The sequence below is a fragment of the Lepus europaeus genome, chromosome 6 (genome assembly GCF_033115175.1).
Source record: "Lepus europaeus isolate LE1 chromosome 6, mLepTim1.pri, whole genome shotgun sequence".
NCBI classification, from domain to species: domain Eukaryota; kingdom Metazoa; phylum Chordata; class Mammalia; order Lagomorpha; family Leporidae; genus Lepus; species Lepus europaeus.
In genome coordinates this window covers 128,312,438-128,338,901 of record NC_084832.1, presented here as the reverse complement: position 1 = coordinate 128,338,901, position 26,464 = coordinate 128,312,438, and the positions used below count along the sequence as shown (strand labels likewise).

The window sequence follows — 26,464 nt, the reverse complement described above, 5'->3', positions numbered from 1 at the left end:
TCATCCAGCCAACCTCAGCCCCCTGGCCTGCACCCTTCCTTACACCATTCCCTCCTCCTGGACTACTACTGATTCCCTGTTTGCCAGAACAAATCCTATACCGTCAGGACACAGGGGTGCACTGTCATCGCCTTTGTGAAGCCAGCTTTAAGACAAATGAGCACCCATGACCTTCCAAACCACACTTGGGGTCACAAAGACAAATAACGAGTATCTGTGACCTTCCAACCCAACACTGGGGTCAACAAGATGCACTGAGTACCCACGACTTTTCCAGCCAATACTGGGGTCATGAAGACCAATGTTTGAGTATCCATAACCTTCCAAACCAACACTGGGGTCATGAAAATGAATATGCGCACCCAGGACCTCCAAGCCACTGAGGTCATTGACAGCAAAGTTTATGTTCTTTAGGAGTTACTACAAAGATAAATCCTTAAATCTGACAATTCTTTTAAGATTCATACCACAATCATTGCGAACCACTAGGTCAGCACTGTCTTTTCTTACCTGTTTTTCACAGGTTAAGACTCCACAGTTAGCACCCTCAGAAGCATTACATTAAAAAAAATAAATAAATAAATATCTATTTGAAAGACAGAGTTAGAGAGGTGGAGAGAAGGAGGGAGAGAGAATGCGAGTGAGCATGCTTCCCTCCATTGGTTCACTCACAAATGGCCAGGCTGGGCAGGCCAAAGCCAAGAGCCTAAAACGCAACCTGAGGTCTCCCGTGCAAGAGGCAGAGCCTAAGCACTTGGAGCCATCTTCCGAACGTTTCCTGGGTGCATTAACCGCGAGCTGGATGGAAAGTGTGGAGAAGCCAGAGGGAAACCAGCACCCACATGAAATGCTGAGTTACCGGTGGCAGCCTAACCTACTGCACCACGCTGCTTGACTTTTTTAGGTTGGTAAAGCAGGACAAAAGACAATCTCGTTATTTAAACTCAGTTGCTTTATTTTGTACTTTTAAAATTCACAAACCACTTTACAGTATCTGCTTTCCTGTTCATCATCGTGGGCTTTAGAGTCAGACAATGGCAATTTTATCACTGGGCATACTAAAAACAATAGTTTACAAGCGAATCTCTGTAATTCAGAATGCTTTGCAAAATATACAGTGGTACACAACTGAATTGCCCTGTGCTAAAATTAGGATTTAAAAGGCAGCTCAAAACCCCATGAGGGATTTAACACTGACACCCACAGAACAATGCTGGCAGTGAGCTATAAACAGCTATAGGTGCTACATGGGATTTGGAGAAAAGGGAGGAGGCAGCATCTGTTACTGAGACTTCTCTAGTTGAATGAGTTCCCACTGTCACTGGTAGCTTCTCAAGCATCATTTTTAGGTCAGCACAACATTTAGATGGCAAAAACAAAGATAAGATAGATCCAAGGTGGTGCACGCAGCAGACTTAAAAACTCACTGTTGCCCTCAACCAGGTTTTACACTGGTGGAGTGACCTAACACACATTTTGAGGCACCCATTATAGGTTCAATTAAATTATCCACATTGCTATTCCCACTTTATTGCAACTTTTATATATTCTGGGGTAGTTCTTTTCATACTTTCAGTAACAGCCACGACAAAGAATGGCTGCACTGGAGGAGAATGGAGAGGGAAAGGAAGGAGAGAGGATGACTGGCTGGCTCAGTAACAAACATGATTCCTAGGGCTTCCTCACAGATGCCACAAAACGATGTATTTTGTCTCAGTGCCAGCATTGAGCTGCAAGTGACCAGGAATGAGGGGACTGTGCGAAGGGTCCCTGCTAGGGAAGGGCCAGACCACCGACTGCCCGCACGCACTGGAGCTCAGCACCTCCTGCTGCGTTGCTCCCAGAACACCTGTGAGGAACGAAGTTCTCCTGCCAGCAACTTGCAGAGAAAAGGAACTGTGGGTAACCCAAAATGGTCTCACTGTGAGCACCTCATCAGTCACCTTTGTTTTTGAAGTAGGGAGTATGGGCCTATGGAGGAAAGTAAAATATTCCAAATACATTTACTAGTTAGGGATTCTCCACTTCAAAATACCCTTCCATCCTCACCTCACCCTGCCTTCCACGAGTCAAACAGCAGTGGAGTCCTTAGGGCTTTCAGGATGATGTTCAAGACAAGACACCGAGTCTAAGCAGGGCGAAAGAAAGAGATTTTATTCTGAGGTGCCTTGCCGAGATTTCAAGTGCTCTGTTTTGTCACTGAGTCAGAATTCTTAGGACAGTACACTTTCACATACACATAGTCCAAAGAAAACAAGCAAGACTCCAAGAAAACCGAAAGTCAGAATTCAAACATTCTCCTCGCGCACTCTGGAAAGATTACTAAGGCTGAAGTGGAAAATCTGTGACCTGTGCCTCACACTTCAGTGACCAAACAGAAAATCCAGTGTGGGAAAGACAACACAGCGCGAGTGAGGACAGCACGTGCCTCCCAGGACTGCACTCTCAAAGCCTGAAAACTTAACTATCCCAGCATCACCTTGGGGAGAAAGGAGATGGAAGAACAGCTCTGCAGGTGGAGACTATTCCAACTGAGATGTTTGGTTTGACATCTTTATTTGATACAGAAATGTGGTCAACTATCATAAAGTATGTCTCTTCACTGCAAAAATTCCATATATTAAGGATTTATACAATCCAGGGGTGGGGGATCAAGAACACTTTTCTGAGGATGAAATTTTCTAAAAAGGCTCAGCGAACTCTTGAGTGGAAGTGTCGTACTCTGTGATGAAATGCTTGAGCTCCTCAACACACCGCTCGCCTATCTCATGCAAATTCTGCCGCAGTGCAAACTGTATGGACTTCTCTAAAGAAGGATCTTTCTCAATCAGCATCTTGACAACCATCCCGAAGGTTTCACAGTCTTGCCGGTAAACCTACAACAAAGAAATACGTGAGTTAGCTTGGGGTGGAACTAAGGAGTCAAACACATCATGGATGGGGCTGGCGCAATCATGAAAGGAAGCCACCAACAGCTGAGCCCCTCTCATGCTGGTATAGTCATGTAAACCTCCCTCTATGAGACCTGCAGACACTTTGCCTGAGAAAACCCTGGCACACCACAGCACGCAGTAAGGGTGTGCAGGGTGGCACCCTTGGGTCTACAATGTGGGCTCAAAGGCCATCTGAATGGCAGGAAAAGGCATGTCAATGGCTTGAAAAAAAGTGTGACTCCCTTAACTTTAGATCCTTTGTTTAAACTGCTCTCTCCATCTCTCCTTCTTTTAACTCCAACTTCCAAATAAATAAGATTTATTTATTTAGGGGCCGGTGCTGTGGCGTAGCGGGTAAAGCGGGAAAAGCAGCTGCCTGTGGCACTGGCATCCCATTTGGGCACTGGTTCAAGTCCCAGCTGCTTTACTTCCAATGCTGCTCCCTGCAAAGCAAGGAAAGCAGCAGAAGATGATCCCAAGTGCTTGGGCCCCTGCACCCTCAAGGGAGACTCGAAAGTAGCTCCTGGCCCCTGGCCCCTAGCTTCTACCTAGCCCAGCCCTTGCCGTGTGGCCATATGGGGAAAGAATCAGAGAATATAAGATCTCTCTCTAGGCCTCTGCATCTTCTTTTCTGTAACTTTCAAATAACTAAATAAATCTTTAAAATAAATATAAATTATATAATAAATACATAAATATATAAATAAGTTTTGTTTATTATTCAACCCCCAGAATGCTCAAACCATCTTTCAGGGGAAAAAAAAAAACTTTTAAGTTATATTCAACCACAGTTAAAGTCACAATAGTGTTATGATCGAAATAATGTTAAACACATGGGCATGCCCATACATGTATACACACATGTATATACATATAAACACATATTCTATACATTTTCCCCTTCAATGTACACCTATCTTCTACTTGACGTCAATAAAGTATATATTAATTTATGAGTGGCAATTAAGACTATTTCCTGGCCAGCGCTGCGGCTCACTAGGCTAATCCTCCACCTGCGGCGCCTGCACACCGGGTTCTAGTCCCGGTTGGGGCGCCGGATTCTGTCCCAGTTGCTCCTCTTCCAGTCCAGCTCTCTGCTGTGGCCTGGGAAGGCAGTGAAGGATGGCCCAAGTGTTTGGGCCCTGCACCCACATGGGAGACCAGGAGGAAGCACCTGGCTCCGGATCGGCGCAGCGCGCCGGCCATAGCAGCCATTTGGGAAGTGAACCAATGGAAGGAAGACCTTTGTCTCTTTCTCTAACTCTGCCTGTCGAAATAAAGAGAGAGAGAGAGGAAGAGAGAGAGAGAGAGAGAAAGAAAAAAAGCAATTCATACTGTTTATTCTCCAAAAAAGGGATTCACTCATTTTAAAAAGCTTCAGAAATCAGTGATTTGAGACAGTGCTTAGCTTATGATGGTTTTTATTCTCCAAAATGGTCACTACTAGTTGTTAATGACTGCAACTGTATTGTTAGATGTCTGTCAGATTTATTTTGAATGCTTAAAAATAGCTATGTATAGAATAAACATTTTTCAAAATTATGATGAAATTTACTGATGCATGACAGCTCTCAAGTGTAGTTCATGAATTTACACCATTTTCATCCTGAAGTTTCCATGACCCAGACCAGTATCAGTATTGTGGTAAGCTAACTTAGCACACAGGAGACCACTCACACCATGCTACTGCTGGTGTCTTGGCAAGGCAGCGCAGCACAGTACACCTGGTCTAACACACAGCGCACCCACATCAAGCGAATGCAGTCTTGGGCTGAGCCAGAACCACAGAACCAGGATGCTCCAGTCTCAGCAGGGTGCCTTCCTGGTCCAGCCAGCCAGCCCACAAAATAACAGCTCTCACATCAAACCTCCGCAGACCACTTTGTGGGTGGCCTGAGTTGTACAAGCTCCCTTGTAACAGATGCACTAGAGGAGGATAAGGTTACACTGTGAAACAACCTGCAAATTCTTTCATGTAAGCCTGCTTTTTACCAAAACTGTAACCTTTCCTTTAGCCAATTTACAGAACATAAATATGATATAAATCTGCATATAAAAAAGAAACCATAGTAAAATGTTTATACATTTATTTAAACTGAAAACTGTTACCCTAAGCATTCAAAGTTTTTTTTTTTTTTTTAAATTTTAAGTCGTTTTAAATTTGTTAGGGTCAGAAATGTATTTTTACATTATTTGATAAGAACACCTAGAACTGTGGAATCATTTAGCAGAGCCATTTATTAGAGAGTAAGTTTCTAAAATGCCAGGTTAAAATGTACTGGTTGGGCATCAGACAGGAAGTAGTTAGTTTTTGATAAAGGAAGACCTCACCCTCCAACACGTGGAACACAAAACCCATTTCCGAAATTTGTTCCACGGTGAATTCAATCCCCAAACAGGAAGGGTGTAGCTATCTGCAGGAGCTTGTTTGCTTATGGTCCAGAGATGGAAAGACATTAATAACCCTCAGATTTGCTATCTACGGGCCACACAGGATGATTCTCTTGTCGCTGTTATTGTTGTGCTTGGACCTCGTGAAAATGGGCACAGGTTGAAGTATGGGTGGGGTCCACACTGCACAGAATCTGAGCTGACCTTGCAAGCACGAGGACAACACTGTTCAAATGTGGTTTCACACACTCCTTTCTCATGGCAGCCTGTGTTAATAATAAAATTCCGGCAGAGTACTTCTAGGAATAAAGGAATTTGACAAAATAAACTATCAAGGTTTTTATCTACTAATCATGCAAGAGCATCTTGCAAAACCAAATTCAATGGCAAATTTACACTATGGAAAATAGCTTGTAATTTCAAAAAAATTCCTCTGCAACATAATTTTACTCTTATCTCTGATCCCACAAAAAAAGAACCATCTCGCCTCGGCTGCTAGAAGGATCTGAGGTTCAACTGAAGCATATCTAACGCACGCACCACAACCCCACAAGAGCAGCTGAGGTGAACAGTGGTCACAGGGCTGCACTATCATGGAACCACTCATTTCAGGGCTCCTTAATGATACCAGGGACTTTTGAAAGTTCATGGAAAGTGGAATTAAAAACTGCATTTTTGGGGTGTTGAAAATTTTACATTCCATTCCGTTTTTTCATAGTATGCACTTTCCATGAGCTTGTTGAAGACCCCACTTATATACAGTCATTGGAAAAAATACATAGACACTGTATATTTAACTATAATTTATCCACTATTACAAGTTAACAGGCCAAGACACAAACAGCCCCGAACAACTGTTTGTTCTGTTCACTAATTTGCTGATACTTCACCATTTCATGTAATTTCTTTTATCTCTCAACTCATTTGATTCAAATGCTGTCAGTCTGGCTTCAGGAGTTATACCCTAGACTGACACCCAGCACAAATGAGACTTAGAGAGTTTAGGGAAGGGAACAAGAACAAAGGAGGATTTCAAGAAGAGGCTTATTAATCACTCTGAGTGCTCACTCCACAGTTGCTGAAGGCTGAATAACACTGTAGGAGCTCAGAGTGGACAGCTCAAATGTCAGCTTCAACCAGAGAAAACATTAAGGAAGATCAGGAACCAGGAGTGTGAAGGCAAAGGCATCAAAGAGTTTGTAAAATAGGGAAGCAAACAATTGTCAAGAAGAGATCAAAGAAGCTGGCAGTCAAAACCGACTGTCTGGAGTTGGCAACCATCAGGTCAAATGGTTTTGCATAAGAGCAGCTAAATGGTATAGTGGAGGTTACCAAATAGCCACCACCCTGATTTCAAACACTAGTGGCCACAATGTGATTACTGGACAGTGCAGACAGACCATTGCCATGAGTGCATAAAGTGTTATTTAGCAATGTTGTCAGAGAGGACTGAAAAGTGGCCAGAAATGACAGATGGCTTGCTAGGTGTGGACCTGGTAAATTAAATAATACATACTTGGCAACTGTTTTACCAATGAAGTGGGGAAGGAAGCAAAGCACTTTTAAATGGGCACTATGAAATATAATTAGTATCTGCAAAATGTTCTACAACTTGTTGACAAAATATGGAAGTTTAAAAACACCCAGAATCTGTAATATATTGATGAAGTTCAGCAAAATGTGATAGCACACCAGTGTTAAATACTAGAGACAAATCCAAACCCTCTAATGTGGCTCTATAGCAACATAGAAGGTGTCAAAACGACTGGAAGCTATATACTGCTGCTGTGTTGGATTAAAAGAAAAAGCTATCTATGAGCCTTCTTCTCAAAGAAACTGCCCCAATGGCTCTGAAAAGCATAGTTCCAGCAAGAATTTTTCTGGGTGCCAAGAAGTGTATGAGAACATAGATTAGATCTCAACCATCAACCTTCATTCTGTGCATAAAATTATTACAACTATGGGACAAGTGCTGTGGCACAGTGGGTTGATGCCCTGGCTTCAAGAGCCAGCATCTCATGTTGGTGCCGGCTCAAGAACTGGCTGTTCCACTTCCAATCCACCTCTCAGCTATGGCCTGGGAAAGCAGTAGAAGATGGCCCAGGTTGGGCCTCTGCGCCTTCATGGGAGACCTGGAAGAAGCTCCTGGCTCTGGATCCTGGCTTTGGATCAGTGCAGCTCCAGCCGCTGAGGCCAACTGAGGAGTGAACCATCGGATGGAAGATCTCTCTCTCTCTTCCTCTGCCTCTCCTCTGTGTAACTGACTTTCAAATAAATAAATAAATAAATCTTAAAAAAAAATAAGAAATTAATACAACTACGTAGATAAGTAATTGCAAAATAACAAGTGGGGAAATGGTAAAAAGCCTTAGGAACCAACGTGTGTATAATTCCCACACATAAATCCAGATCAATTCATAAATTCACAAGATTCCACCAAAGATGAAATCACTTAATCATGATTTTTCCCCCATTTCGGTTTATTTCAGTAATATACTAAATAAGCAAAATGTATTGAAATAATTCCAGTCTACAACATATTTCACTGATGCCTAAACTAGATAACCACAGAAGTTTTTGGTTGTTGTTGTTTAGGTTTTAACTGAAGAGGCAAAGAGATAGAGAGATACCTCATCCAGCCAAGTACTCTCCAAGTTCTGGCAATGGCTGGGCCAGGTTAGAGCTTAATCCAGGTCTGCCTGTGTGGCATGAGAACCACCCGCCACCTCACCAACAGATTTTGCTTTACCTGCTACAGCTGGTGTGAGTGGGTTTTACATCAACTTTCTCCATGTAATTAGTACAACGGCCTGCTCTGAGGACAGACAGATGTCAGCTGACCTTTTGTGCTGGACTGCAAGCTAGCCTGCATCGCTGTAGAGCTGCCACTCAACAAAATGACACACTGGCAGAAATGCCAAGGTAGCAGCATAGATCTGTTTTCTCTTTGATGGAACTGCAAATCCATCAAAGATGCTTTCCAAGCCTTCACCCACACAGATAAAGACAGGTTATAATTTTGCATGGTGGAAGCTACACAGTCCGCAGTTCTCAGAGTTTTCACTCAAAGTATAGCTTTTGTTACCCATGCTGGAGAAAACCCTAACATATCTGATTTCAGCTCCCCACATGCAGATGAAGTAAACAGTGAACTCAATCCCGTATCTGCCAGAGGGACTTGTCAATCAGAAAACGTACTCTACTACTCCGAATACTTCCAGGCTAAGGTTTTCATTCCAGAACAAAGAATTATTCACAACCAATATAAATGGCAATGCTTCATTTTTAACAACAGGAGCTGCAGCATCAGATATGTTAAAAACAGGTTAAAATCAATTAGTATTTAAAATAATTCATTATTTTACTCTTATCTCTAAAGCTATTATGTATAGTGCAGAGTCCATAAATCCCATTACATATTAATGGAAATACATATTATCAAGATGCTACTATTTTTATAATCCATAATTTTACAGTAAAGTCTACATAATAATTGAGAAGTGATTTTAATTTATGACTAACTAGTCCAATTGGCATTACAAACACAAACTAGTGACTTCACACATGGTAATAAAGTTCGTCCCTTCCAACAACCAGAGGAATAGTCTGGCAACAGCATGCACCCCAGCTCAGGTTCATGCTGGACCAAGGATGTCTTCCTCACTGCATCTACTGGCAACGGTGTTTGCTCCACTGCATGCTGAATTAACAGGAGGTGTTAACTCAACATTTATCACCAGTCTGAGTAAATGAAGGTAACTCTGATAACCCCCAGATGCTCTTTTGAAGATGTAATTTACTTAAAACTAAGAATAATCCAGTCAACTGAAATGTACATATTGCTTACAGATAACTTTGAGAATGTGAACACTACTGAATACGGAATTACTCAATTCAACTCAACATTGACTGGTAGTTCTATAACCAAAAATTCTACTGGACTCCTGAAACATCTATCAAACAGTCACACAAATTTTCAATACAATATCTACTATATTCATTAAAATTAATTTTAACAAGGTGAACTATTAAATTACTGTTTTTAGGTGGGGTTTTGTTTATGGTTGTTAGTAAAATTACTGAGACTGGAATTTTTAATAAATTTTAGGTAAGAATAACAGGAAAACCAGAAATAAAATCTGTTTGGATTAGCAGCACTGACGGTTTGAGTAGTTCACATGACATGAAAGGCAGAAGGCGGACCCCTGCCCCGTTTACTGTGAGAGCCAAAACAAACACCAGACTGCAGCGTCCCCTTTAACCCTTCTTTGCACAAGATCATCACCTGCTCATGCAAATACAGCAGACAGGACCTTTTCAATTCAACACACCCTGGGAAAATGCATTAAACCACTGCTTTCCTCATGCACACACATGTTTCCATGTCCTACAACGACAACAAACATAAAGCTAACACTATGAATGCTAAGAGTTACTTATATCACAGTATTTAAAGGGCTAGAAATGCTCATTTATGGGTAGGACTTCTTTCCTGGACAATGAATCCTCTGTTTAAAAATGCTAAATTCTTTTAAAATTTTCCAAAGGACTGGCATGCAGGAGTGCCCAATTGCTAAAACCAGGTTTGCAATCAGAGATAGCCCCGAATCCACAGGTAAGCTCAGCCACTGTCCGTTGTTTTAAAAAACTGCTTTTGGGGCTGGCGCTGTGGTGTACCAGGTAAAGCTGCCGCTGGTAGTGCCAGCATCCCACATGGGCGCTGGTTCCAGTCCCAGCTGCTCCATTTCTGATCCAGCTCTCTGCTATGGCCTGGAAAAGCAGCAGAAGATGGCCCAAGTCCTTGGGTCCCTGCACTCACATGGGAGAGCAGAAGCAGCTCCTGGCTCCTGATCAGCCCCACCCTGGCTCATGAGGCCATTTGGGGAGTGAACCAGAAGATTAAAGACCTCTCCCTCTCTCTCTGCCTCTGGTAACTCTGCCTATCAAATGAATAAATAAGTTTAAAAAAGTAGTACAGGAGTACAGTTGAATTGGAATAGTGACTTCTAATGCTCTATAAACTAGAATAACCATGGTTTATAAAAAATAATTATATATTTCAAAACAGCTAGTAAAGATTTTTTTTTTATTTATTATTATTATTTTTTTTTTTTTTTTGACAGGCAGAGTGGACAGTGAGAGAGAGAGAGACAGAGAGAAAGGTCTTCCTTTTGCCGTTGGTTCACCCTCCAATGGCCGCTGCGGCCGGCGCACTGCGGCTGGCGCACCACGCTGATCCGATGGCAGGAGCCAGGTGCTTCTCCTGGTCTCCCATGGGGTGCAGGGCCCAAGCACTCGGGCCATCCTCCACTGCACTCCCTGGCCACAGCAGAGAGCTGGCCTAGAAGAGGGGCAACAGGGACAGAATCTGGCACCCCGACCGGGACTAGAACCCGGTGTGCCGGCGCCACAAGGTGGAGGATTAGCCTGTTGAGCCTCGGCGCCGGCAGAGATTATTTTTTTTTAAAAAAAAAAAGGTCATGGAAAACAACAAAGATAAATGTGTTGCCAAAAAACTGAAATCTAAGCAAAAGAGCTGCACACTATGACGGTGAGGCAATCTGAAGATGTGAACACAGCACGTGTGAAACGACAGAGCAGTCCCAGGGCAGGTGACAGGGGAGTGCCATACCTCCTCTGTGCACAGCACCAGCTCTTAACTCAGCCACAGTGCGCAGAGTTCACCCAGGAGGCTGCTGTGCTCAGACACTCAGGTTTCTGAATGGCAGTTAGTTACTCCAGTTTTACAGAGCCAAGAAGCCATGTTAAATTAGGGCAACTACAGCACAATGTTAGAAGTCACATGTTCACCACTGGGCCCTGTGTCTCTGAGGGGCGGTAGCGAACATTCCCTCACCCAGACGGAAATTGGGTTGAACTGTTTCCCCAGACTTCCCATCACTGCACAGACACATCACACAGTATGCAAGCATCCAACTGAAGGGCTTTGTACGTAAAAGTCGACCGTTAAGGCCTTGGGAAATGAGCTGTTCACATTCACAGTCATGCCACAAAAGGAAGGAGAAAATACAGAAAAATACCATAGGTAAATTTAGCTCAAGAGTGACACGCAAAATAAGTTATTTTTCATTTATACTCCACAGCATAAGCACAATTTAAGTACAATGCAATCTTCAAGACCACAAGAATGACAACAATCCCAGTGTTTACATATTTTTTTAAATTCCCAAGAATGTAATTACTTTTGTAGGGCAAGCTGTGCATCTGAAATTTCCAGTTTTATTCTGCCATAATTTAAAGATTATCTGACAGGATCTAAACTATTCTTGGGATGCAATGGAAAGTGAAGAGGAGGGTGACATCTCTGTGGGCATAGCCCCAGGTCTGGACTGTGTGTGTCTTCTAAGTGAGATGACCCACACAAAGCAACCAGATACTCAGACACCATGCAACAAACATTTTGACAACCTACTGTGTGCAGAGTGTGTAAGTAGTGAAAAAAACATGCCTTCATAGTTGGCAAGCTATGAATACATGACAAAATGAATAAAACCACAAATATATTCAGGGACTTCGAAAACTGTGTTGGAAAATTAAATAAAAAGATTTTTATTTTGGTGGAAAAAAATTGGAAATCTATTCACTGTGTTCCAAATCCACACTTCCCATGAACTTTTGGAAGGGCACTCTCACAGCTGTGGTAAGCAGTGCAACACCAAGTCGCTTCACTGGGGTAGGAACCACTCGGATTGGTCCAGGGACACGGGTCTGCTTCAGAGCAAGCAGCCAGCAGAGAACTCTGCACTGAGGTCAGCCCAGACAAGGTGCCCAGGCAGGGCATCAAGTCCCTGAGGCCAGGACGGCTGCACAGCCACACGGGCTGAGGGAGAGGTGGCACGCAGAGCCCGCAGGCTCCAGCCGCCACAGGGAGACCCTGGACCACCACTGCAGGTACAACAGAGAAGCCACTATATTCCACAGGGTTACAAATCAGGAAAACTCTGCAACATTCTACTGGGCTAGGACAACTGAATTTCAGAATGTTCCACGGCACTTACCTTTGTTCTAAGTCACTGTTTACTGCTATGAGGTGGAAAATTCTAAAATATGCTTGTCATTTCCCGCCTCGCTTTGGGGGAAAAAGGTCAAAAATTTAAAAAGTAGGGTATTTTCCCCTCTTCTTCCTCTCCTCTGAGCACAGCATTATGCACCATGACCAACCTCTACACTGAGTCACAAAGAAAAGCTTAGCTTTCATTGTGGCCTCCTCAATGCTCAACTGTACCATCTCTAGTTGCTCAAGAGCCTGGGCGACAGAACTGACCCAACTTCCTGGCATAAAATAACCAAGCAAAAAGTAACTGGTTTTGTCAGTAAAAAAATTTTTCTTCAATAATCGCTGCCTCTGCCACCTGATCAGTGAGCACCTCTGAGTCACTCAGGAACACTCAAGGCGACTGGGCTCACCCAGTCAACTATGGAGCAGCCATCAGCTTCCCTCTCCCTCTCCCTCAAAGGATGCCGAGCTGGAAGCAGTCCAAACGTGCAGTTATTTCATCTGCTGTGAACGCCTTAATCTCTCCGCTTGACTTCCATATCAACATATGACCGGCAGGGTGTTCGGAGCCTTTTCCACCCAATTCAGCAATTCCCAGAGCCGATAGGACCTCCCTTCCCTGTATCTCATTTCACCTGCTCTTTCCCAAAACTTATCTCGCCTCCACCTCAGAAACGCTGCCCCCTAATTCTCCCATCCCACTACTCCAGGGTAGAGTTTCTCACTTCTCAAGATTAGGCCCGGTTTGTGCCACTCACACCACCTGACACCACCGGCGGCTTCACCTATTCCATCCGTTTATTCACAGCCTTCCTCATACCCACCCCACCCCAAGCCTCCTCACAGGCCTCCCAGACGACAGAGGGGGGACAGTTCCTTCAATCTTCCTCACTTTTCTGTAGCACACTTCCATGCACCATGCTGCACTTCTGCCATCACCAATCTAATTCTGGCTCTCATTATCCCTCCTCTTAGAAGGAATCAAACATTTCTCCACGAATCAACTAACCTTACAAAAAAATACTCAAAATTCATCCAAAAGATTCTTTTGCCTATCAACAGAATTCATGTTTTTTTCTCCCTTGCAATCAAAATTTTCAACAAAGGAACCCCAATCCATCTGTCTCAAATCAGGTCATTAACCTGGGCAGCTATCTACAGTTTCATGAAAATACAGTCAATAATAATTACATTCTATTCCACCTGCCTTAGCTTCAAACCACTTGGGGGTTGATCCAACTAACTAAAAGGGTCCACCACAAATCTGGGTATTAAGTGCTGGAAGTGAACTGCCGAACAGCACGGGGACTGAAACAAAGCATACATGCCTGAGTTGTACCCTCTTTAATAAGGCTACAATCAGCAGTATACTGACCACCTGAGCTTTAGGAATTATACTGTACCCTCAAAGCTGAAGGGGTCATGGGGATCTCCCAGATGTGTAGCCAGCTGGCAGAAGGGCAGGCGGCCTAGGAATCCTCAAATTGGGGTGGCACCTGAAGCAAGAACTTTGCCCTTTAACGTGTAGGGCCTGCACCAACTGCAGGGGTTAGCACCAGCAAAGAATGGCACTGACACGGTCGATCAGAAAACAGAGTATGTCCTTCCAAGGCCTTTATGCAAATCAAGACAAAGTTCCTGAGCAGGTTAGTCTACAACTTTTCAAGTTCCTACTAATTTATCTAATCAGTGAAGTTACAGCCTTAAATGGCATGGCTGGGGAGTAGACAGGGCGGTGACGGTAATAGAGGACAGATTTTAAAATACCCGCTTAAATTTAAAAAATGAAAAAAATAAAAATATCCACTTAAGACATGGTTGCCTATAACGAAGCTACTTGTAATTTGCTCGGTGTTCCCCATAGTTCCATTTTCCTACTTAAGCTCAGGCCACTCCCTCTACACTACCCTCTTCTACCTCCTGCCTCTACCGACGAGTATCCAACCTGAAATTCAAGAGCTGGATCATCAATCGCTGCTCCACTGTGAAGTTGGTTCTCCTGATCAAAATCAAATCTCTGCTCTCTGTCTCTCTCCTTCTCCCTCTCTCTCCCTCCCTCCCTCCCTTTCAAATACACAAATAAATCTTTAAAAAAAGATTTTATTTATTTGAAAGGTAGAGTGACAAGGAACCTGAGCAGCAGGTTCTCCATGGAAGTCTCCAACCACCCTCCATGTTTACCAAGGGAAGAAAAAAACAAAACTAAAGAAAAAACAAAAAGAGAAACAAACAGAAAAACAGAAAAGGGAGAAATGTCAGAGGATGAAAACACCAAGAATAAAAAGCAAATGACAACAGAATTGGCTCCCAATAAACAGTCTTTAAATAATCGACAACTCATTCCTAATGTTTAATATCAAGCTACCTTTAAGAAGATGACAAAGATTTTCTTAGTACAGTTTTTAAAAAGTATTGTTTAAATGAATTGTGAATACAATGGACTCAGTCTGCAGCCAACACAGACAATTTTGTAATAGTTAAGACGACAGCAGATGATGACAGAGGAAGGGGAAAAGATGAGAGCAACTAATGTTTCACAGAATCCTAAGGAGAAAACACTCGGCCTTCTACCTAAAACAGACCAGACAATGAAAGAGCAAACCAAAGGGAAAATGGGAAAGCAAAATCACAAACTCTCACAAAACAAGTAAAAAGTCTCACATTAAACATTAAGTGTTTTGATAACATTAATAATAATGAAGCAAACAAGTGGAAAAACAAAAATAAATATTAAAAAGTAAGAGGCAAATAGCCCAAGGTCCAACACTGATGAGAAAGCCCACCCCGGCCGGCGCCGTGGCTTAACAGGCTAATCCTCCGCCTTGCGGTGCCGGCACACAGGGTTCTAGTCCCAGTTGGGGCACCAGATTCTATCCCGGTAGCCCCCCTTTCAGGCTAGCTCTCTGCTATGGCCCGGGAAGGCAGTGAAGGATGGCCCAAGTCCTTGGGCCCTGCACCTGCATGGGAGACCAGGAGAAGCACCTGGCTCCTGGCTTCGGATTGGCACGATGCGCCGGCCGCAGTGGCCATTGGAGGGTGAACCAACGGCAAAAAGGAAGACCTTTGTCTCTGTCTCTCTCTCTCTCTCTCTCACTATCTACTCTGCCTGTCAAAAATAAATAAATAAATAAATAAATAAATAAATAAAAGAAAAGAAAAAAAGAAAGCCCACTCCTTAGAGCTAAAGGTATACAGCAAACGTGTTACAAAACACTCACCAGTGGTTCCAAAGCAGTAGGCACTCAAGGCTGCAAACCAACCACAGACCCGCCTGGGATGTTCAGGGCAGAAGGGGCTTTTGTGTCCAAGGGGCTGTCAGTCCCAGAAAGGACTGGGAAGGAACTGATCTCTTTCACAGAGGAACAGGCTCTCAGAGCAGGACACCGAGTGGAGGCATCTAACATTCAGCGCACTGAGCTATTCACAAACACCCTGAACGCTCAGGATAAAGAAAACATGTCCACTAACGGCCTGTTCCCTGGGCACACTGTTGCTAGCCCCTGCCTGGCTCCAGTCCTCAGGGGTGTCCACAGGGGCACCATTTTGGGGACAGTCCTAATGGGGCTTCACAGCTGTACTATATTCTATTTTATGACAGGTAACCCCGCAACAAGGCCATCAAACTTCTTACAGATTTACATTAGGTATAAAATACCTTACCTATAAATCTGAAGACAGAGATGATCTGATATTTTACACAGGATACAAACTGTCTGACAAAGAGAATTTCTAGACGAACCTCCTCAAATTAATGTCTGAAACTTGTAATGCAGAACAAGCTTCTGCAGCATCAGCATGACCAGTACGACCAGTACACTGTGATGCTCAAAAACTTTGCAGTTTCATCAAAACGAACAATTTGTTTTCAGTTTACTTTGGGAATACAGAGGCAAATCGTAATGACCATACCACACTACATCTACATATGCAAAGCCTGAATGTGTAGTTGTGTAGTTGGGAACAGGGATTGTTAAATACTGCAAGGTAGTCTTGATGTCTAGGAAAGATAATGGCACAAGCTGCACTTTTAACAACATTTGTTCCTTGCTCTGATAAAGCAAAACAAAGAATGTTTCTATTACATAGGGTGGGTATGAAATACTCCGAGCAGGCACTCAAGACAACTGATGAAGCTGCCACTACTCTGAAAACAATTTCATTTTATCATCAGAGGCTGTAAGCGGATTCTTTCCCATGTCCACACTTCCATCAACATTTGCCATCAAAGTGTACATTTGACTAGTCTTTACTTCCAGATACCTTAAAACAAAAACAGCTCAGCATACAGTGAAAGAGCAAATCAGTGTGTTGGAATCACAGGCCAGGGACAAGAGCTGCAACCTGACACCACAAAAAAGAGGCCATAGCCCAGTACGAGTGACCCTCCTCAGCACGGCTGGTTCACTCCTCTCTAAAATGGCTGCAATGACTGGGAATGCTCCAGGCTGAAGCCAGGCAGGGCTCCAAGTACTTGAGCCGGCTTCTGCTGCTTTTCCCAGGCCAACAGCAGGGAGCTGGATCCGAAGTGGAGCGGCCAGGACATGAAACGGTGCCCGTATGGGATGCCGGCTATGCCACAACACTGGCCCTCTACTTTCAGTGTTTCAAGAAAGCACTCTCCGTACTGGTTTACATCCCCTCCAACAGTGTCCCCACACTCCACACTTCTCAACCATTGGTTGCTATCTTTTGGATGACAGACATGGTGACAGGGGTAAGATGCTATCTCACTGTGGTTTTCATTTGCATTTCCTAATGACTAGTGATATTGAGCCTTTTTTCATGTATTTGTTGGCCACTTTTATTTCTTCTTTTGGGAACTGTGTATTCAGGTCCTTTGCTCATTTCTTAACTCGACTACTATTACTGAATGTTTAAGTTGTTGGCACATTCCAGATATTAATCTTTTAATGGATAAGCAGCTCCCCAAGTTTTCTCCCATTATATGTTTCTTCACTCGATTGCTTCCTTTGCTGTGCACAAGCCTCTCAGTCTGATAACACCACTTAACTGCTTTGCCTTTGTTGGTTACACTCCAGGGCTAGTTTCCAAGAACTTATCACCTACACCAATGCTTGAAGTGTTTCCTCTGTTTTCTTTTAATCACTTCATGGTGTCAGGTTCTACATTTAGGTCTTTCATCCACCTTGAGTGAATTTTTCTATGTAGTGAGCAGTAGAGATCTAATTTCATGCTTCTACATATACATGTCCAGGTTTTCACCATTATTAGTCAAAGAACAGTTGACTGTGTATATGGATTATTTTCTGGCCCCTCTGTATGCCTGTGTTTTATGCCACTGCCATATTTAATAAATACAGCTCTGTATCATGCTTTGAAATCAAGTATTGTGATGCCACCAGCTTGATTTTAGTTGCTCCAGATTGCTTTAGCTATGCTGGGTCTTTTAAATTTTTTTAAAGAGATTTATTTATTTATTTGAGAAGCAAAGTTATAGAGAGAGGGAGAGATAGAGAGAAGTCTTCCACTTGTTGGTTCACTCTCCAAATGGCTGCAACAGCTGGAGCTGGGCCTATCCGAAGCCAGAAGCCAGGAGTTTCTTCCAGGTTTCCCACGTGGGGAGCAGAGGCCCAAGCACATGGATCATCTTCCCAGGAGATTAAAAGGGAGCTGAACTGGAAGTGGAGCAGCCGGGACTCGAACCAGTGTACTGCTATGCCACAGTGCTGCCCCTAGTTTTGTCTAATTCTGTGAAGAAAACCAGCGGCATTTTGATAGAGAATGCACCGAATGTGTAGACTGCTTCAGGACTTAGGAGGGGGGCATCTTGTCACTGCCAAAGGACGTGTGGAGATTTATAAAATCATCTGCCAGCCATACAAAATTATCAACTTAAAAACCAGCCTGCTATAGATTTACTGAATTTAGACTCTTGCCTGTGGTTGCCTCAGCAGGGACAGACCAAATTATTTTGCAGGCCTTATACAGCCTATGAGCCAGACAGTCCCCATCTGTTTTACGCAGTATGAACATTTTAAGAATATTAATTCTTCCAATTCATTAGCAAGGAATAACTTTCCATTTTCTGTGTTTCTGCCATCTTAATGATTTCCTTCAACAATGCTTCATAATTTTCATTGTCAGCATAGTTAACTTCTTTGGTGAAATTTATTCCTAAATAATTTTGGCAGCTACTATGAATTGAATTTCTTAATTCCTCTTACAGTGACATCATTACTAGTGTATAAAAATGGCACTGTGGGGCTGGCTCTTCCTGCGGTGCCAGTATTCCATATGGGCACCCGTGTGAGTCCAGGCTTCTCCATTTCTGATCCAGCTCCCTGCCTGGGAAAGCAGTGGGAGATGGCCCAAGTCCCTGGGCCCCTGCACCCAAATGCAGGACCCGGAAGAAGCTGCTGGCTCCTGACTTTGGATTGGCCAAGCTCTAGAGGGCCACTGCAGCTATTTGGGGTGTGAACGAGGGAATGGAAGACATCTCCCTCTGTCTCTACCTCTCTCTATAACACTATCAAATAAATCTTTAAAAAAAGAGACAGACTTGAGGGACTCAATTCAGTTCTGCATGAATCATTTTTTTCTTTTTTAAAAAGGCATTGTTTTATATCTCGATTTTGTATTTGCAGATATTAAATGGCTTCGGATAAGCCCAGCTACGGCCGTTGCAGCCACCTGGGGAGTGAACCAGCGAACAGAAGACCACTTTCTCTGCCTCTCCCTCTGTCTGTAACTCCACCTCTCAAATAAATAAATCTTAAAGAAAAAAAAGAGAGAGAGATGTCTGAAAACATCGCCTCTGTGTGCACAAACTTGGGCACTTCAGTGAGCTCCATGCCTCAAACTCAAAACTGCATGTCACAACGCAGTCACATGATATGACAATATTTAACCAAAATCCTTGAAAATCCCTCATTTTAAATGTAATGCTTTACAGAAAAAACTACAATGCACCTTTTCTGAACAAACTACTTGACACACACATTCACACACTAATCTCTGCCCTAATGCACTTATGTGCATGCATGTGTGTACACGTATGTGCATCATATCCACTGATCTACACACTGGAGAAAGTCAGGCAGCTAAGACCTACAGATGAGAAGCTCTCGTCAATGCATAATCGCTTTGACTTTTCAGTTTTATGCTTTTGTATGGCTCTTCAAGTGCAGCCACCATGGCATGGCCCGCAGTGTATTTAACATCAAATTAAGATATGTGCATCTGAGATGCAAACAGGACTCTAGGTATAATCTCTTTTATTTTTTAAGATTTATTTATTTGAAAGGCAGTTAGAGAGGGAGAGAGGCAGAGAGAGAGAAAGAGAGAGAGAGGTCTCTCTCCAGATGGCCTCAATGGCTGGAGCTCCACTGATCCGAAGACAATAGCCAGGAGCTTCCTCCAGGTCTCCCACGTGGGTGGGCCATTCTCCACTGCTTTCCCAGGCCATAGCAAAGAGCTGGATCAGAAGAGGAGCAGCCAGAACTCAAACGGGCATCCACATGGGATGCCGGCACTGCAGGCAGTGGTTTTACCCACTATGCCACAGAGCCCAGTGAAATCAACTGTTACTATCTAAAATGACTTCCGATGTACTTGTTTTGATGTTTCCATAATAACCCAACAATAGCCAAACTCATTCAATATGTAAGACTGATGATTTCACTGTACTTAATTACATCTTAATTAAAAAACAACAGGAAGAAACTTCTCTTAACTGCATACTAAGGTGGAAATAGCTCCCGACCTTTGAGCACATCAGAATCATCGATAGAACAGCAAAGAAAGGCTCCCTGCATCCTTCAATTCCTTGTCATCCTAGGTAGGACTGACAGAGCAACAGCTACCATTACCTCGAAGCCAAGCTTCAAGCTTCAGCTCAGAGTCAGTGAATGAGATTTGAATTTTAAAAAGACCCAACCCGCATTATGTGCATATTAAGCTCTGAGACACTCCAGTAACTACTCACCAGAATATCTGATTGAAATCCAATCTACTTTTGAAAGCTACACAGACAAAAGCAGACTTAGAATACGAACACTGCACCTAAAGGACAAAGCAGTGGAAGACTTTTCAAGTGTAAGGAATCTTGTTAAGTACTGAATACTAGAAAGTTCCAAGAGTTCAAGTAAAGTCAGTTTTATTCCTGCAGGTGCAACAGAGAGAATCGGAACACACAGTGGGCGGGTGGGGCACAGAATGATTCAATTCCTGTCACTCCTTCCAAGAGACAATTTGGTAACAAAATTTCTCATTGGTCAAACAGCAAGCAGTGGATACACTTGCAGGTCAAACACTTGAGTAACAGGTAAGTGAAGACTTGCAGGACATCCTACACTTTCAACAAATTAATGCCACGCAAGTGAGCCAGAGGATGAATCAGATGTGATTTTATGGGTGACCTCTCTCTAGGAAATGGTATGAGTATAGGAAGCTAACCCACCAAAGGACTTTCAAGTAAAAGTGCAAGACTCAAAATGACTCACCTCTAGCAATATCCTATTTCAAGACTGCAACTTGGTATCTCTGGTTTAAAGATTTCAGATTAGTGTTCTTTGCCATATCTGATTACGACGTGGGGTTTTTTTTGAAACATCACCTGCATATTGACCTGGACTAAACGTTTATGCCCAGGGAGGAACGGTAACTACTACATGGTGACAGACACAATCCACCCACATATCATCCCCAGGTGTGAGACTGATACCACCTACCTCCCTAATCATGCTCTTGAATATCAAAGACCATCTATATTACTGTATTACTCCAAATTTTATCCTGGAGATTTATTTTGTATTGCAATAATGTCACAACTTAGTGACTTCTGTGGAACTCAACAGCTGAGGGACTATTTTGCAAACATCCTCAAAAATCTGTATAATTTATCTTTACAAAATCCATAAATATACCTAGTTGGTGAAATAAGTACAAAAAGGAGCTTGGGTGTCATAATAATATCTACAGCTTGATTTGTTGCTGTTGACTATACATGGCTTTTCAACTTATTATTCAATTTTTAAACACAGGAAGTATTTTAAATATCTAGACAAATATGGAGATTACTGAACACCAGTAACTAATATCTAGCCTTTTCAAACCTTTAGGATTTTCCAAGGCATTTGGTATATAATTCCTAAAAATAAAATATACATAATTTTTAAGATTTATTTATTTATTTGACGTGTAGTTATATTTTGGTTTTCAAAAATTTTAGCAAGTTTTAGGAGTGAATTTATAAAATACTAATTTATCATTATTTCTGATATTTTGGTGGTTTTTGATTTGTCTTTTTTGCCAATATATGCAAACTAAAGGAATCCTAGTAAAAATACAAAATTTCCATGAAATCTTTATTCTATGTTACAGCACTTAAAAGGCAGACAGACAGAATGGAATAAAAAGCAAGCAATAGTTCGAATCTGCTGGTTTGCTCCCCAGGTTCCTACAAAAGCTAGGTCTAGAGTCCACATTTGGAGCCAGGCATCAAATCAAACCCGGGCACCCTGAAATGTGATCCACTGGTCAAACCCAGCAGGCTACAGGTCTGCTGTCCTATTTTACAGCACTTCTAATGACAGTTTCAGTTCTCTAGTAACATCAGAATACAGTAATTCCCTTTCAGGTTTATTGTTCTTCCTTCAAGTCATTTGTCCCTGTTGTAATTGTCTTCACGGATTTTTTTCATAGCTTTGAATGGCAGGTTAAAACAGAGATACAATCACACTCACAAATCAAATATAAGAAAGTTTCTGAAAGCTACTGTGAAAACTGACTCCACACTAATTTTAGTGTGTACTAGTAAACTAGGATTTCGGGGATTTATGTCTGATCAGTAATTCACTGTCTCATAGTCATACAGATCAACTATAACCAATAATGGATTCAGACAGTGAAAACAGTAACAAAGAACAACCCAAAATAGTAACTCTCCCAATACTTCAGCCCAGTTTCTTTTCTCCTTTAAAGAACTTCAGGTAGATGGCAAAGAGCAGTAACAGTCAGTCATTCACTCGTTCCATGACTCCAAAGCACTTGCTCCTCAGTGCTGTGCCAGGCTGGTGAAGGCACAATCTCAGATTTCAGGACTTTCTCAAAAGCTGCCTTCTGCCTATGGCTCCACCCATTATCTGTGCACCCAGTGGGAACTTACTAGGCATCAATCAATACTGTAGGGATGGAGACAGAGCAGTCAGCAGAAGGAAGTCCTCCTGAAGTACCCACTACAATACAGGGAGACAGGAGAAAGACATCAGGGTGGGTTCTTTAAAAAGAAGCTACAAAGAAAATGGAGTCAGAGTAAAAGGATACAGGGACAGAGAGCTGCTAGAGGGTGATGCCACTCCTGCTCATGCTGAAGACACACCAGGCGAGGAGGCCGTTCACTTCCACTCTCATCTAATCAGCCTTACAATTACCAAAGAAGACAAGACGTTCCTACAAGCACCCTGAGGCTCATCACCACATGCATTTTGAAATCAGTGGTTTGCATGAAAACTTCCTATTCGGTCTGCATGAAAATTTCCTATTCTTTTGCCAAGGGGTGACACCAAAAAACTTCCAGGATTTAATTCACACGGTGCCCTACCCAAGCAAGGGAGACAGATTTTAATCGATGTGAAAATTACCACCTTGAGGAAAGTCTTGATTTTGTTATTATTCAGAATATTTTTTACAAGATTATATAACAATACAATGGCATTTACTAAAAGCTCTGAAGAGTAAAACCATAAAAAGTACACCTGTACCTCATGTGACACTTAGTAAAGCCTATCACATTTTAGTTAATCCCTATAAAATTAAAAGTCTATTAGCCAGGCAAATAAAAATCACTTTTAAAAAAAGATAACACTTTTCAGAAAGACATCACTAAAAATTAGATGTAAATTCTGTTCTCTACTTTTTTCTCTAATAATTGGAAAATGATTAATAGTATATGAAAAATAAGAAATAATTCTAATACTCAAAAATATCACATGCTAATAATATTCTTTACAACCTTCTATCCAGTCTCAAAGAGTTTAACTGCTTTGTACTAAACAGAATACCATATCCTCTAAAAATGAAGTCTTGCATCTCATAAACAAGGATAGGAGACAATGATCAAAATGACTAAAAATAAAAAAAAAAATTTCACTGTAATATCATAGACACAAAGGGAAAGAGAAATGAAACCTCTTTACTGAATCAATACCTCCATGTGCAAAGTGAGAAGGACAAAAGATGCTGTTGTTCAGAAGACTGGATTCTCACCTGCTCAATCTCTTTGGTTTTGGTTGCTATTGCTTTAGAGCGAGTAGTTAGCTGACTGTCTTCAAATAATTCCACACCTGCAGTTGTACTGGATTCAGGTTCCTCTGGATGCTCAATGAATAACGGTGCCGTAGATTCCGCCTTGAAAAGAAATTAGCAATCTGTCATTACTTTTTTTTAAAAAAAGATTTATTTATTTACTTAAAAGGTAGAGTTAGAGAGAGGCACAGGCAGAGAGAAAGGTCTGTCATCCACTGGTTCACTCCGCAAATGGCCACAACGGCTAGAGCTGTGCCGATCCGAAGTCAGGAATCAGGAGCTTCCTCCAGGTCTCCCAAGCAGGTGCAGGGGTCCAAAGACTTGGGCCATCTTCCACTGCTTTCCTAGGCCATGGCAGATAGCTGGATCGGGAGAGCAGCTGCCAGGACTTGAACCGCCATCCATATGGGAGGCTGGTGTCCTGAGCAGAGGCTCAGCCCACTACGCCACAGTGCCAGCCGTGTTATTACTCTCTTTAGGGATGGAGAACACTCAGACAGCTGTGTAAAGGTAACAATGGACAGATTACATTTGGAATAAGTGCTTGGTTGACCTTGTTTTAAGATAATTCTTTCAATTTCATTATGCCTAAGGAGCATACAAGAAGAGAATCAAAGAGGAAATAATGCTTTAAGAATTTTTCCAACACTATATTTAACATTAGGACACAACTACTCAATAAGCAATCTAGTGATACAACCTTAAAACGATAAAAGCCAACTGCAAAATAGAGGCATGTGCACAAAAATAACTTATTACAAGGAATACAAGAAGGGACTCCACTTCCAGAATTCAAAACATCTTGTTCCTGTCACCTAACAATTCATTAAAATTATTAAAAAATAAACAATCTCGGGGCCAGCGCTGTGGCGCAGTGGGTTAATGCCCTGGCCCAAAGCACCGGCATCCCATATGGGCGCCGGCTTGAGTCCCGGCTGCTCCACTTCTGATTCACCTCTCTGCTATGGCCTGAGAAAGCAGCAGTAGATGGCCCAAGTCCTTGGGCCTCTACACCCGTGTGGGAGACCTGGAAGAAGCTCCTGGCTCCTGGCTTCGGATCGGCGCTGCTCCGGCCGTTGCAGCCATCTGGAGAGTGAACGAGCGGATGGAAGAACTCTCTCTCTGCCTCTCCTCTCTCTGTGTAACTCTGACTTTCAAATAAATAAAGAAATAAATAAGTAAACAATCTCACAAAGCAGTAATGATCACTTCTTAATTTACAGCAACATTTTAATAGTAAATAAATAATTTCATATGTCATTCCCTATCAATATATTATTAGTTCTGTCAATAAAAAAGGAGGAAACACACAGGAATAAAAATTAAAGTACCTCAAAAACTTCATGGACAAAATGGAATTACAAGATAATGAGCAGGGTGGGTGCTGTGGTGCATCAGGGTAAGCCGCCACTTGGGATGCCCGCACAGTGGATCTGAGAGCCATATCTAAGTGTGGGTTTGGGTCCCAGGTACTCCTCTTCAGGTCTAGCTGCCTAACACAAGTGGGAGGCAACAGCTGCTGGCTCAGTCCTTGCACACCTGGATGGAGCTCCTGTTTCATGGATTACACTGTGCCACCACAGTGCTGCAGCCAGCAGTTGGAATAAGGCTGTTTCTGTGTCACTGTCACTGTGTGTGTCACTATGCACTTCAAATAATTAATAAAGAACATAAAGTGCATTTCCCATAAATCTTTAAAGACTCCTTGTATCTTCAACTATTTGAACTGAAAGCCTAAGAATCACTTAAGATTCTAGTATCAGTAACGTTTCTAACACCAAGCCCTTAGAGTCATATTATTTTTCTGTTAACTCACAGTATCCTCCTAAATCATCTATCTCCTCTATTCCTGCTGTTTGGGAGGAAACTTATGGACCAAAAGAAAAGGCAAGGACACTAGGAACTTAAGAGAACCCTGAGTGCAAAACACAGGCGCACGGGTCCATGTACCCTGTAGAGACCGCAGTCAACTGGATGAGGGCCAAGAGTTATACTATTTATACTACCAGTGTTCCGACTGGGCCAAGATCAAAATAATGCTATGACTAGCTTCTATTTCAATTAACCCAATGCAAAAACAAATCAAAACAAAACAAAACAAAATGCCCGTCAAACACGCTCAAGTTCACAACACAAAATGGGAATTCCAGGTTTCAAAGACACCCTCAGATGCCGTGGGTTTGACACTTCTCTGGAAAACTCCTACTGAAGCTTCACTGTTGTTGTAACAGTTTGATGAGGGGGCTGTGCATTTATAGGGGTTCTGAGGAATGGGCTCTCTCTCTTTGGTCCTCTGCCAGGTGAGTAACAGTGTTCCCTGCAGTAGGGGATGTGGCACCAAGAAGGCTGAGCTGCAAATGGAGGCTGGGCCCTCACCAGACACCAAACCTGTTGGTGCCTTCCTCTTGCAGTTTACACAACCATGAGAAATTTGTTCTCTGTAAATTAGCCAGCCAACTATTCTTTTTTTGGCTAATGAGTATTTTAATTTATTCTCATCTACTTCAAAGGCAGAAAAACAGAGAGATACACAAATAAAATGTGAAGTGTGAAGAGGTCCCGCATGGGCAGTGAGTGCACAGTGACTCCTGTTGTTGATTTAACAATTGACACTCTTATGTATGACATCAGTGATCACCCAAGGCTCTTGACATGAGCTGCCAAGGCTATGGAAGCCTTCTGAGTCCACGAACTCCGTCAGTATTTAGACAGGTCCATAAACAAAGTGGAAGTTCTCTCCTCCCTTCAGAGAAAAGTACATTCTCATATGATGGTCCCTTCTTTCTACTGGGATTTCACTCACAGAGGTCCTTTGTGTACATCATTTTTTGCCACAGTGTCTTGGCTTTCCATGCCT

At 42.5% G+C, this 26,464-nt stretch overlaps 1 protein-coding gene across 9 annotated transcripts in view; it reads right to left on the bottom strand.

The window, feature by feature from the left end:
* Positions 1-2,539: 2,539 nt before the first annotated feature.
* Positions 2,540-26,464, bottom strand: part of PPHLN1 (periphilin 1) — a 100,607-nt gene continuing 76,682 nt past the window's right edge. For all 9 annotated transcript variants that reach the window (XM_062195082.1, XM_062195085.1, XM_062195087.1 and 6 more), the window contains 2 exons: positions 23,569-23,709; positions 2,540-2,876 (listed from right to left, as the gene is read on the bottom strand). In XM_062195082.1, coding sequence (XP_062051066.1) covers positions 2,682-2,876; positions 23,569-23,709 — 336 coding nt within the window. In that variant the 3' untranslated portion in view covers positions 2,540-2,681. The remainder of the gene's footprint in view (positions 2,877-23,568; positions 23,710-26,464) is intronic.